Source organism: Ctenopharyngodon idella, chromosome 12 (assembly GCF_019924925.1).
Source record: "Ctenopharyngodon idella isolate HZGC_01 chromosome 12, HZGC01, whole genome shotgun sequence".
Taxonomy (NCBI): Eukaryota; Metazoa; Chordata; class Actinopteri; order Cypriniformes; family Xenocyprididae; genus Ctenopharyngodon; species Ctenopharyngodon idella.
In genome coordinates, this window is record NC_067231.1 from 20,921,328 (window position 1) to 20,936,204 (window position 14,877).

The 14,877-nt window shown below is 38.7% G+C and overlaps 1 protein-coding gene across 3 annotated transcripts in view; it reads left to right on the forward strand.

The window, feature by feature from the left end:
- nrg3b (neuregulin 3b) overlaps positions 1-14,877 on the forward strand; it is a 170,044-nt gene that overhangs the window by 143,425 nt on the left and 11,742 nt on the right. The window contains exons 3-5 of one of the 3 annotated variants that reach the window (XM_051915129.1): positions 3,796-3,869; positions 9,200-9,229; positions 13,349-13,451. In XM_051915129.1, coding sequence (XP_051771089.1) covers positions 3,796-3,869; positions 9,200-9,229; positions 13,349-13,451 — 207 coding nt within the window. The remainder of the gene's footprint in view (positions 1-3,795; positions 3,870-9,199; positions 9,230-13,348; positions 13,452-14,877) is intronic. The other 2 variants (XM_051915130.1, XM_051915131.1) reach the window with 2 other exon arrangements.

Below are 14,877 nucleotides of genomic sequence, written 5' to 3' on the forward strand. Positions count from 1 at the left end.
CAGTATGTGGGTGTGTGAATGTGGGTAGTATATGCAGCACCCACATGCAAGCCACAAGCTCAGTCTGTTATGTGGGAGCTGTTTGACAGGGAGGAAAAGAATACCACCACGCACATCCCACTCGCAGACACGCTTTCCTTCACAAACAAGCTCTCCTGTTTATTCCAACTTACATCCACATACCTTGAAAGCTGAAGTGTAGTTTCTGCGCAACCAGAATCACCACATGCTACAGCAAATGTAATGACTGATTGATTTCAAACAGGTTTCCCTCCAAACACTCTGCACTCAGGCAAGCAGAGTGCCCCGCCCCAGAACTCATGCCATTGGCTGAGCTGCTGTTGCCGTGCGAGGCAGGTCGTAATTCTCAAACAAACAGAGCTATGTTTTGATAGGGCCACAGAGACACAGTGTTTATGCTTTTCGGGGAAATCTTCCCGCTAATGGTTTACTTTTAGTTGTCTCTGCATATTAAGCTAGAACAGGAGTATTTTAACATCAGAAAAATTACACACTTCAGCTTTAAATAACAAGCTGGGCGGTAGTCAAATGCGAGTTCTGCTCATTGCCTTGGCCTCCTTCTGGGGAAATATATCCTTTCTCTCCTTTTCTCTCTAGCTGTAATTTAACCAACGGGGGCACGATCATTGATGCCAAGCAACATGTCCTTGAATGATAATGAAAAGCCATGAAGCAGATGCAGAAATTCTAGTTTACAATGTTGTTTACTCTGTAGGCACTTCAGATGTCATAAACGCATGCACACACATTGATTTTCCTTTCCTCCGATACCTAGTAAACAATGATGCATGAAATCATTTGTTGGTTTGTTTTCTCGGCATACCCCTAAAAGCTCTACTGTATCGTCTACCAGAAAAGGGGAGAAAGGGGAAAACATACAAATAGGCTGCCAACAGTCACAGCCATCATTCTGCCGTCAACACGTGAGTCAGTGTTAACCAGGCGGTGAGCTAACAGAGCGCGAGGCAGAGAGAGATGAGACCGCACGACGTGCTCCTCACCTGCTTCCGTGACTGTAATTACAGCCTAACCATGTTTTTTCCCTCTTTGCAGTCAGTTTTCAGTCTTGTTTCTGTTTCTTTCAGCAAACCTCAGTCATGCTTCCTCAAGCCAGACACATAGACAGGATTGAGTCTAGGCAGCTGTCGCAACGAAGCCAGATGAAACAACTTCAAGATCATTCTGTTGAGGGTTTTTTGATGCTTCTCGGCCTGAATGCTTGTTGTTTCCTTTTGTGAACTGTCATTATCATTGTACACCTCTTCAAAATTATGTTAGCGTTGCACAGGAAAGAGAAGTGATCACAGAGGCAGATCTCAGAATTGGGCAATTTTCTGGTAAACATGTGCGAATAAAAGGTGCGATGTTGCTGGAAAATAGAAACGAGTCTGTTTGCAGCATTGGAGGTGTGTTGTATATGTGTTTGCACATGGGAAGACAACAGTTGTTGGGTTAAGATGTAAAAAAACGCAAAGAAAGGGCAAATAAGATGGAGAGAGAGATTAGAAGATGTCTGAAATGCTTTTTCTGGAGGGCAGCTGGTGTTCTCTGTGGTTCTTCTACACACAGATTCAGAGCACATTGCTACTTTTGGAAGAAGTCCCCTGTTTCACATTGATCTCACACTAAGAGTCTTGTCAAATGCCTTCGTCTTTTCCATACGGTCCCATAGCTCAGTGGGGATGTGACATAAATGTCAAGACTGTGTTATCTGTGCGAGTGCAGGCACCACTGAGCTCTGGACAGACCCGCCCTGTTATCCCTATTTTTCTTCTTCTTTTCTTCTCCATATCACAACTCCCTCCTTTACTTCCTCATATTTTTCTGCATGAGGCTAATTTATAACATTTCTGGGTATTCTGATTTCTAATGTTGAGTCAATCTCTCTGTGAAAATGACATAATGATGGATGGACACATGGATGCAGATCTGTACTCTAAATGGGTTGGCATGACATGTCAAGCAGTGACAGTGGTGCCCTGCATTGTCATATGCGCCATCTAGAACTATTTTAAACATTTTTTTATGCTTCTTGTATAATTAAAAAAATGCACTTTTTATGACTTGATATTAGTTGAGAAATTGCATGGAATATTTGTACTCTTAAAATATATTTGTCAGACTACATGATTATTTAAACAGGTAGTTCACCCCAAAATGAAAATTCTGTCATCATTTACCCATTTACTCGATTCATTTTTCCAAAATATCTTCTTTTGTGTGTGTGTAAATGATGATTTTTAATATTTTGGGTAAGCTATGCCTTCAGGTGAGCTGCAGAAACCACTAAAAGGTGATTAAAAATGAAAGGGTGACTAAAAGATAGCATATTAAAAGTATAAACTACCCCTGAAATAAGAAAAGAAAGTCTTTTATGCTCATTTTAAGACTGCATTAAAAGTTAATGCGTTAAAGGCACAATTTTTGGATTAAAATATCAAAAAACCACTAGAACAGTGTTATATATTTTGTTTGCAGTGTTATATGTTTTGTTGTTCCACATGTTTCCAAGAATGATTAAATCCAGAGAAAATAAGCAAATTTTAACCAGGACATGGACCGTGTCTATGCGTCGCATATCATTATCGATTTCCAGTTTTATGTTGTAGAAACCATGGAAACACCAAAGACGCTTTAATATATTACGTTTTATTAGGCAAGGGAAAAACTGTTTGGTTACATTTATTGACAGAAAACTAATTATTGTTATATAGCTCAACACGTTTAGTCTTATTGTTTGAATCTCGTTTTCTTGATTTTCCGCGACTGCGTGTTTTCACCATGTCTGAGAAAAACGCTATTTTGTCGAGTGGCTAACATAGCATAATCAGATGCAGCTTTATTTTTAGTAACAGTAATACAGCATTTTCTCCATCATACAATATGTTTTAAAATTAATTGCATGCCATTTATCAATACAAGCCATCCAGTATTTCTTAATATGATATTCTAATATCGATCTAGCTTACTGTGTGTGCAACAAGTGTCTCAGCAGCTGCCCAGCAAATGCACAGTAATGTTATAACATCATTTTCAACACAGTCAAATGTATCTAATATGATAAAACAGCACTGCGTTACCCCACATACGCTTGACTGGAAGAAGCGAAAGCGGCAACTGTGGCATAATAAAAGTTATGCTGCTTTAAAGGCATGTGTCGTGCTCGTCTCTCATTAGCAATTGCTCCAGCGGCCTCATTCAGCTCCCAAATAAATTACAGAAGCACGTGAAATTCCATCATTAACATAATTTACGTCACAAAGTTAGATGATCTTGGAAGTCGAGAGTTTGTCACACTGAGCATCTACAATGGTGCAAGCACCTGTAACACTGGTAGGCGGACGTTTCTATTCTAACCCTTTAATTTTGCTCCTCTGTTTGCGATCAGATCATTCAAACAAACCGTGTATGTGTGCTCTCGATGCACTGATTGCCCATTGTATTTATGCACAGATACATTTTAGTACCTTCACATTGTTTCCAAACACATTCAGGATAATGTTTATATCTGTCATGTGTATGTTGCTGTGTTTAGTAATTTTGAATGGATATGTACTGTAGTAGTTAGCCTGATGCAGTCAGGTCAAGGCGATTGGTGGTTTAGGTTTTCTTTTGGCATCTCCATGTGTTCGGTATTGCAATTTGTCTAAAATGTAAACAAGCTCTTTGCTGTTGCTTTATGCTTTATGAATTATGGACTCCTTATATCAGTGATGAAATTGATGAAAATAATCAAAGTGTAATTTATATTTCTGTATTCTTCTTCTTTTGCAGGTGTAAAGAGGGTTACCGTGGACTTCGTTGTGACCAATTTGTGCCGAAGACAGACTCCATCTTATCTGACCCAAGTATGTACTTTTGCCACTGTATGTTTTCTTTGAGGGAAAATATGAGGGAATCTTTTTATTTTGTGTGCTTCATACAGGGATACATGAAAAATGAATGTGGTTTGGATAAACACAATGTTATTGAGTTATTTCCATTCCTACTAGAATGAACAACACAAAGCCCTTTGGTGACAAAATGCTTCATGATACAGCAAAAAAAAATGAGAGAACATAATTTACTGGTTGTTTGCTTGCTTTCCAGTCTTAGTTTTCGAAGTTTCAGCCTCTCTAGCATCAGGTGAGTCTCTTAGCCTCCAGGGCTGAGAGTTCTCCACCGACTTCTCAGAACCATGTATTGCTTAAGTAGTTAATTATACCTCTCTCTCTAAGTGCTGAAATTGCCATCACCCTACAATGCCACACTCTCATGAAAATCAGAAAGCATTTGCATATGCTATTTTCTCTATAGGAAAGCTGATCTCTAACTCAGCAAGAGCAGAAATTTTTTTAGTGTGATAAATATAGTGCGTAACCCGTTCACCTTTGTTGTGTGATTCTAACCAGTCTCGGAGTGTAACGAAATGTGATCAAGTGACCATTTTTCATGAAGAGTACATTTCCCCTGTCATTAGGAAAGTCCCTGAATGAAAGTAATTGCTTTGCTAATTTTAGGTCGATGCTAAAGTCATTAGCCATTTCTGTGCTAGATGAGATAGGAAAGTGTCTCACAGGTTAAAAAAGGACAGTGAAGTACAAGTAGCCAAAGGGAAGTTCATAGTCACTGAAAAGGCTGCCAAAGAGAGATGTTTGCTTTCTTACAGGTTAGGATTGGAAAGATTTGTGAGACCTCAGAAAGCCTTGACTCATAAACCCTTCTTCCTGTGACTCAACTTTCAGAGAGCTATTATACCGATATGAAAGGAACTACAAGCCTTGGAAGGAGAAAGCGGTGAAAAGAGCTGTCCAGCGCACAGATGAATCTGCAACGAGGCTGTTTCTCTGAATGCCTTGTGTCGTATGAATTGTCTAGCTTTTGGGGGGTGATCTTTTCCAGCGAGTGATACGGCAACCTAAACTCCCATTTAGTGCACTTTGAGTTGCTGACCCTACTGAGTGGCTGGTAATGGGATCTTTCTGTAGCTTTTCTGCCAGGGTTCACTTTGTGTCCCTGATACTTCTCTTTCCTATCTGATTTTCTCAATGAAAGCATTCATATCCCTGCTATCCATCAAGCCCTCGGAGACGGAGCCCTCATCTCTAGCAGTGCCATCATCTCCTTCACGGATACACCTACACAGTCCTGCTGGTATTGCCTCCTCCACCCTCCTGTTGACACCGTTTAGCATTGAAGCAATTTTAGGCCAGTGCTGTTGCAAATCTGCTAAATGGGTGAAGCTTTTAGCATCTATAGTTTTTGTTTTTTGTTGTATCCACCTATCCAGCATTGATAGAGATGAGCCAGTTAATCCAGATTATGTGCTTGAATTACTATTCATTCCTGCCATGAAAACAAACACAACAGGCTTTGGAGCGGCCCGCATGAGGAGCAATCACAGTTCTCAATATCTTATGTCAAATTACAGCCTTTACTATTTTTTCATAGCCCATTATGCTTTCAATGTATCTTTATTCCACCCTGTTGAGGCCAGTGTTTATTTTTCCCCATTCCTAGTTTGAGCCTGATGTGTTTGGTCCAGTGCATCTTTATTCACTTAACCCACCAAATGAGCCACAAATCACCCCCTGGGGGCGGCTTGGCGTTATCTGCCACCTAGTCTTTTGTCCCCTGAGCTTTTTCACAATCTATCTCTGCTCAACACACTAGCACAAATCATCCGTCGACTCTTTTTTGTCTCCATATCGACTACCACATAAGAGATGCGAAAAGAGCCTCGCTTGTGCTTGGCCCCTCCCTCCCCCCAGCTCCCTGGCAAAGGAAAGCACCGCGGGTCAGCGACTGCAAGAACCCTAGTGCTTAATATAAGAAATGCTGTTGACTTTCTTTCAACTATTTTGCCTGCACTGTATGAGCAATGGTGTTAGAGGAGTAGTTCACCCAAAATTGAAACCCATTTTCTCACCCTCATGTTTTTTTTTTTTCCCCAAAGCTGTACAACTTTCCTTCTTCCACAGAACACAAAAGGAAAAAAATTGTTTTTATGTTTTTTAGGGACTGATATTTTCAAGCTATAAAAAGTATCACAAAGTGATCCATATAAATCGCACACTATAGACCTTAGTCGGGGAAGACGCCATATTGATTTTTACATGGAGAAAAACAAGCCTGTGAGGGATAGACTTCCATTTTGTTTATAAAGGTATAGATCACATGTAATTTTTAAAACTATGTTTTATGGAGTTTTTGTATAACAATTGGCATTGGCATGTACAATACATTGAACTCACTGTATCCCTCACAGCCTCATTTTCAGTCCTGTCAAAATTAAATATGGCACTACCCTGATTAAGGTCTATATTCCAAGACTTTTTAAAGCCAAACATAGCTTTTTGCAAAAAAAGACAGACCTAAATTTAGTTTCATGTGAATAGTGTTGTCCGATTCATGAACTAATCAGTCTTTTTAATTAAATATTTTGTTTACTTGATAATGGCATTAAGCTTTCCAAATGAGTATGAGCTGAAGAGAGTGTCTCCATCCACATCCATCCATCATAAACATAATCCACACAACTCCGGAGGGTTAATAAAGACCTTCTGAAGTGAAGCGATGCATTTGTGTAAAAAAAAATATCCATATTTGAAGTAAAGTAAAGTTATGAAGTAAAATATCTAGCTTCCACCAGACCGCCTTCCGTATTCTACTTCTACGAAGATAGTGTAAAACTCTCGCAGTTCAAAAAGCTTACGCTACATCCTACGCCTTCCCTATTCAAATTATGGAAAAAGTGTAACTGACGTGATGCGAGTTTACACTTTCTTCGTAACTTGAATATACAAGTTACTTCATAACTTGTTAAATATGATTTTTTTTTTACACAAAAGCATCATTTCGCTTCAGAAGGCCTTTATTAACCCCCCCGGAGCCGTGTGGAATATGTTTATGATGGATGGATGTGGATGGAGACACTTCCTTCAGCTCATACTCATTTGGTAACACTTACTGCCATTATAAACCTCGGATGCGTCAGGATATTTATTAATATTTCTCCGATTGTGTTCATCAGAAAGAAGAAAGTCATATACACCTAGGATGGCTTGAGGGTGAGTAAAGCTTGGGGTAATTTTCATTTTGAAAGTGAACTAATCCTTTAAAAGCTCACATGAAGGGAATATTCAAAAATTATGTTTTTTACAAAAATCTATTGTACGTCTTCAGAAAACGTGAAATATAGTGCGTATGTTGTATGCACCACTTTTATGATACTTTTATGAAGATGTTTTGAAGCATTACAGTTGCTTCATTACAACTGTACAAACAAGAGTGACTAGAAACTTTTTTTGGTGAGAAAATTATGACTTTTTTTTTGGACCATCCCCCTTATGAACAAGGAATTTGGTTAGTGAAGCCATTTTCAGAGCAATAGAAAAAACTTTCAGCCGGTGACTCAAGGGAGACGGATTTCACAACTGGCTTGCTCAGGGGACAGCGGCCCCACTCATTTAGGTATTTATCTCTCGAGCATTAGGCTATGTAAGTAAGCCGCACAAAGGAGCTTTCGCCTATTGCTCCAACTATCGGAAGGATTAAGGATTTGATTCATTTTTGTAGCTCTTCCACTGAGTCTCTGAGCGAATGACGTTGATTCAGTGCACTGGGTGCCATTCCTCTTCGACGGCGTAAATGTCTCCCAAGGGTGACGGGACAACGGATGGGAGCCTGTGGTTTATGGGAGCAGTACATCAGGAGCTTGCTGCCAGGATTCGAGGAATGCATGCATATCCGTGCTTAATGACTTTGTGTGTGTGGCTCATGACAGCACAGCGATTATGAGGGGATGAATGTGGCAGTTATTGTGGGCAATCAGAGGCAGCCACAGCATGAATGGTCCAAGCAATGCTGGCAGCAGGGATACGACAGAACCGCTGGATCATCGCCTGGGCCTTTTGTCTCACAGAGCTGTGTTGTGTTTTTTAAAAATCTCACCCGATCCCACAACACACAGTGAATTCAATAGGCCCAGAGGAGAGACACTGTGCAAAAATCTCGGGTAGGAGTATTACCAACAATTCTGCTTACATTAGCATTTAAAACAACCTTTAAGCGATTCCACATACTTCATTGTGCCTGCGCTGTGGTGCGGCTGCCAGTAAACAAGGGTTCTGTCCTTATTCACCGTGAATTTAAATCACAAGCAGGAATTGTTTAGGCTAAAACAACCATTCCTTGCATTCTCATTAAGAACTGCAGCACGGCCTCTTTGAGAGGAAAAAAAAAGATATTTCAGCTCATTATTTTCCCACAGATCATGTTTAAATTGCCGCATGAATATATGCAAAAACATGTGGCGTTGAAAAATTGAGGCTGCTATGTGGCGATTCATCATTTGACAGAAGGTTTTCTGTCACTGTTTGATTTCTGTTTTTTCCCCTTTAAGTATGTCCACTAAAATAATCTTTCTTGGGCAAGCTGCAGTCTATTTAAAAACCTTAGACCACCTCTGTCAGAAAAGCAATTAAGTGTGAGGGTTTCATTTTAATTTAAATGAGATTATATTACAGTGGCGTGAAAAAGGGGACTATTCAAATGAAAAGAGCATGAGTGTTCTTCTCTTTATCAGGACCAGCAGTTTTGAGGCTTCAGTGGGATAGAGAAGGGAGAGAGAGAGAGAGAGAGAGAGAGAGAGAGAGAGAGAGAGAGACTGTATTTAGAAAGGAGATTTGCTTGTGCAGTGCTCTGCTGGAGAAGACTCCCTTAAAGAGGAGGCATATTGGTTTGAAGCCTTTGGATGAATTAATAAAATTTTTCAACTAGAAAAGACAATTATAAGCATCTCCTGGGCATTACAGTTGACATTGAGGCATTTCTAAAGCCCGTCCCTGACAAAATCCAGCTTCTCTTGGGAAGCGTATCTATTCTACAGGCAGCTAACAGGCCTTTATGTGCTTTATATTATAAACAGCTTCACCCTCTTCAATATTGTGGCTGCTCGTATCTTGGGTAATCAAGAGAAAGCTATTTTTGTTGCCGAAACGATGCCGCTACAGAATCTTTTCTCCTTCTGAACAATGAACAGTTTTAGTTGACAAAACTCGCTTGCTTTTTATTCACGGTTATTATCTGGGTGATTTAATATGTCTTTGTTTGTGGAAATCTGTATGATAACATCTTTCTCCCTGTTTCTATCTTTCTCTCCGTCTATTTAACCACTTGTCTCTTTCTCTCCCTGAAGCAGCAGATGAGCTGGGAATTGAGTTTATGGGTAAGGAAATGTATTATTTCTTTAACATTATTTTTGCCTCCCGATATGAAATTTTTTAGGAAAATCTTGCAGTTTGACATGCTGTGCTTTATTTATTTGTTGGTTTTTATATATATATATATATATATATATATATACACACATTAGTCAACATTTGAAGTAGATCAAAGTTTTGATCCACTTCAAATGTTGACTACTGTGTATATATATATATATATATATATATTAGGGGTGTGACAAGATCTCGCAAGATTAAAATGCGACGAGATTTCTCGTCGAAGTGAAAAGTTGTCTCACGATATTGCCATTAAGGAGTGTGAGGGTGAAATTAGGATAGAATATGCCACCGCTACGTTTACATTACACCTTCACTGTCATTTTGCTTTTTATAGAAATAAAAACCATTTAATTCAGTTGGATAATGGTCGCTTCAATCCCATCCAGCTCATCAAACACGAGCTGCAGAGTCGTATGTAGTACAGCAGGAATTAGTGTTCACTGATCACATGAGAGTAAGATGAGCTGACAAGACCATGGAGGGGGATTCGTTGCGCAACAGAGTCTAAGCATCTGGTAAATGTCTTGTCTTGTAGAATGCGGGCTCAGCAATGCTGCTCCCTATAGTATGCATGATCTCAAAATCGAAAGCGAAAGTAAAACGCGAGCGCGCATTCAAACGCGATTTCAATACCCCGCATTTTGATAGCGGTTCCCTGATGCCCGCAAATATCCCCCAATATGAAAGCTATTTTAATCTGGTCTGTGTAGTTGTAACAATCTCTTAGCTCTGTATCATGCTTGAAGAAAAATTTGGTCTCTGGAATTTTGAGAGAGTACTTTGATTATGGTTGCACTTATTGTTTGCACTTAATAAGAGATTACTGTTTTTTTCATAATTGTTTACACTATTTTTAATTCTATGATCAATTAGTGGAAAGCGGTTCAGTTAGGAGGTCAAAAGTTGTAGAAGCTCATAATTCATGTACAGTTCTAAGGTCTGAAGAAACTCATATGAAACCATACAGGAGAGTAGCTAGTCAGTTGAGTTTGTGGCAAAACCTTTTATAGTGCTTGAGTATTGTTGTCTTTTACTGCATATGATAATTCATACTCAGAAAGTAGAACTGAAGTGACATAAATTACAAGATGATTAATTAAAACATATTTTAAATGCACCTGCAGACTATTTTTCTTGTCATGTATTTCATCATTGAGGATTTCTTAAAAATACTGTGTAAAAATCTAGTCTTGTCTCGTTCTCGTGAACCCAATCTTGTGTCTCGTCTCGTGAGCTGTCTCGTCACACCCCTAATATATATATATGTATATATATATATATATATATATATATATATAATTAATTTTTGACCCCATTTTATTTGAGATACTACATGACATATATAGTTTTTTTAAAATGCATTCATCACACCACAGAACCATTTAAATTGGTTACAAACTGTTATTATAAATGATTTTTTTTTTTTTAAATAGCGAATCTAAAGCTCTTTCCCATATACATTTATAAATTGTATCCTTGGATCTTGATTATGTTAGAAAAAAATAACACCCACAGGCTTCTCCTCCCATTCTTGACCAGCATTAATGTATACAAACACACATGATGCTCTCTGTTTCTCATAGAAGCCTAATGTTCTTGAGTTGCCATGGAAACAGAGCAAAAGAAATGTATTGTAAAGGCACAGGGCAGCATCTGTATGGGCGATGCGGTCTGTGTGGCTTGTGCGTATACATGTGTGTGTCTGCTTGTGCTCGCCTTTGTATGTTGCTGTGTATGTTGCTGTTAATTACTGCAAAGCCCCGAGGTGTGCACCTTGCTGAGGTGGCGTGTTGCATAGCAAGTCTCTGGGGATGAGAAATATCACACAGCCAAGGGCTAAATACATGCCTTTATACACCCTAACAAACCACAGTATCCACAGACTTAAAGCAGTGTCAACAAAAAGGACCCCAAAAACTGCTGTGAAAATGGATTTTCTGCAGGCTTTCTCCCTTTCTGCATCCACATACCCTGCCCTCTCTCATGTGCCTGACAACTGAAAGCATCTTTAAGTGAACGAGTGAATCCTGTGAAGTTTTCCATTAGTCGTGCTTCACACACTCGCCTCAAGATTTCCTCAAAAACTGTCAGAGAAGGAGAGATAGTTAAAGTGGAACTGATATGCATTTCTGCTTCTCGGAAATGACTGCCTCAGTGATTTTAATCTGGATGGTGAGCGAGTCAAGTTGTGGCCATTACGGAGCATGTTTTCCGTGAGAGAGAGAGAGGGGTGGAGGTGGGGGGTGTTGAGTGCACGTGTGCATGAATGGTCAGCTCTGTGCATTTGTGGCATGAGAGAGCATTTCAGTCATGGGTGTGTGTTTGTGAGGGAAGTCTAGCCATCTGCTTGCAGAGACTCTCCACCAAACTGTGAGGACCAGTCTTTCAGTCCCTGCTATCCCACTGGCTGCTCTTGGTTTTCCACAGACTTAGTTTTGACAGTTTTGGACGGCTTATTTCTGCTCCTGGGCACAAAGATTGATCCATATAGATTATTTACATATAGTCTGGTGTAGTAGAACTACCTTTGAAGAACAAAGCTCAGACCTGAACCCCTTTGCGATGCATTGGATCAGCAGATAGAAGTCACACAGCAAATCTCAACACCAATGTTCTGACATCTAGTCGAACTTCTCCCAGAAGAGTTGAAGTTGTTAGGGAGGATCAACTCCCTATTATTCAGGGTTATCATCATTTAGATTTGAATTGAAAATGCTTTTTAAAATCCAACACATGAATTTGGTTCTAGGCTTGACAAAGCCTATTTTGAAAGTTTAAAATGTCTTTTATAGACCTTATTTAGAGCAGCACTATGACAGGTATGAAAGTAAGGCTTGAGGGATAGACTTAACGTGTTTTTAATGGCATCTGCTGTAAAAAGCTGTATAAAGCTCCTAGATCACTTATAATTTTTCACAGCTCATATTGTCGGGTGTTTTTTGTCTACTGAAATTTCTTGGAAAGATATTTTTTACAGTATTTCGACAGCAGGACGATCCAAAAACACATTAAATAAGAGTACAATACACTGAAGAGATGTATGTCTATCCCTCACAATATCAAAGATGGCACTGCTGTGAATAAGGTCTATTGGCCCTAGAGAAAGACAAGTAGGGCTAGGCGAATATAAGTGATATTATCGCTATATCTAAGCCCATTTCACTTTCATTTTTCTTCTCACAACTATGACAGCTGATGGGTGCTACTTTCAGATGCTCCTGTACATATTTGTCTGAGCTTTCTGTGAAGAAAGTCACAGAAAGTCAGTTTTTGCATTCTAACCAATCATAAATGTGTTGAATGTCTGAACAAAATGGCGAAACTGAGGCCTTTAAGTTAATCAGTGGCGCATCCATTCAATCCACTCAAAACGCTGAAGCTTTTATTCATCATGCTCGCTTATTGTGTTCTACATGCTTGTGAATTATTGCATTATAACCACCAAAGTGTAAACACAATTTAAATAAGAGATTCATATTTAGCTATATCGCCCAGCCCTACAGACAACCATTAATTTTTTATTTTATTGACCAAGCATTTCCCAGCATGCCATTACCCCCTTTTTTTTTTAATCAAATCTGTAAATTCCACTTTGTGTAATTCCAATTCAAATACCAGTTAAGCTTCCTGTCAGGTGTGGGCAGTACAATAGTGCTGGTTTCCAATAAGCCAATCATTAGGCAGAGTATTACAGAAAGCGCATTTCAAGCCTGCCTGACCCCTGACACACATGAATGTTTAGCTGACGGCTCCCTGCATGTTTCTCTGCTGTCTGTCCCCCATCATCAAATCAAATGTGATTGTGTGCACATGTTCGCATGCTAGTTAAATATGCAGAAATGGTAGAACCAGCCGATTAGTTCTGAAACAGTCCCTTTCCAATCATCTCTCAAATTTATATTCTTTTGCACTGGGAATGTTTCCATTACTGTGGCATTGAATTTTCCTTACAACCTATAAGAACCGATTAGCTACACAAGATTCTTTTGTTCAATCTATACTTGCATGACTGTGAATAAAGCCTGAAGATGAGCGTGTGCTGTCCTTGTCTGTCTTTTCAGAGAGTGCAGAAACTTATCAGAGACAGATTCTGTCCATCTTCAGCATAGCCATGGGGATCAGCCTGCTGGGAGTGGCTTGCATGGCTCTTTACTGCAAAAACAAGTGAGTCCAAAGTCCAAACCATCATCGGAAGCTAGAATAACATTGTTTCAACACAATAACAAGTTTGAGAGTTCATCAATTCATAATGACTTATACTGTACCTCTTCTATGATGAACGTTGATGACGTTGGTTTTTAATTTCCTATTTTTAAAAAAAATCTTGAAAAGAAAACAGTATTATTAAAGGGTTAGTTCACCCAAAAATGAAAATTATGTCATTTATTACTCACCCTCATGTCGTTCCACACCCGTAAGACCTTCGTTCATCTTCAGAACACAAATTAAGATATTTTTGGCCTCAGTGAGGCCTGCATCGCCAGCAATAACACTCCCTTTTTCCATGCCCAGAAAGCTACTAAAAACATATTTAAAACAGTTCATGTGACTACAGTGGTTCAACTTTAATATTATAAAGTGATGAGAATTGTGCGGCAAAAATAACAAAATAGCGACTTTATTCAACAATATTTGGTGATGGGCGATTTCAAAACACTGCTTCATGAAGCTTCGAAGCTTTACGAATCATTTGTTTCAAATCAGTGGTTCGGAGCGTGTATCAAACTGCCAAAGTCACATGAACAATTGAAGTTTCAAAACACTTACGACGTAACAAAGCCTCGTTTACTGAAATCATGTGATTTTGGCCTTCTGAACCACTGATTCGAAACAAATGATTCGTAAGCTTTGAAGCTTCATGAAGCAGTGTTTTGAAATCGCCCATCACTAGATATTGTGGAATAAAGTCATTATTTTGTTATTTTTGGGGCACAAAAAGTATTCTCGTCACTTTATAATATTAAGGTTGAACCACTGTAGTCACGTGAACTGTTTTAATTATGTTTTTAGTAGCTTTCTGGACATTGAAAAAGGGAGTGTTATTGCAGGCGATGCAGGCCTCACTGAGCCATCGGATTTTATCAAAAATATCTTAATTTGTGTTCCGAAGATGAACAAAGGTCTCACGGGTGTGGAACGACAGGAGGGTGAGTAATTAATGACCTAATTTTCATTTTTGGGTGAACTAACCCTTTAAGTAGTTTGGCATAATCTTTTATCATAATTTCTTAAAATATCTTTTAACAAAACTAATTATCTGCTTATTTATTGCTTTTTTACATAAATGTCATTTGTCAAGGTCTGTAAAATCACAACAACAACAAAAAAATATGGAATAATTTGGTCTTTTTATGACAAGGCAAGGGTAGTTCAGGTTGTAAAATGTAATATAATGCAACCCCCATAGAACATAATAACATTTTTGAATTAAAAATTCATGATATTTGTTGTAATAAAATAACTTTTTATTAAAAACTTTTTTTTTTTTTTAAATGTAATAATTAAGATTATATATTTTTATTATATGTTTTTAAATCATACGAAATCAACATGAATACAAAAGGTATTCATGTTGAACTACATTATTAAA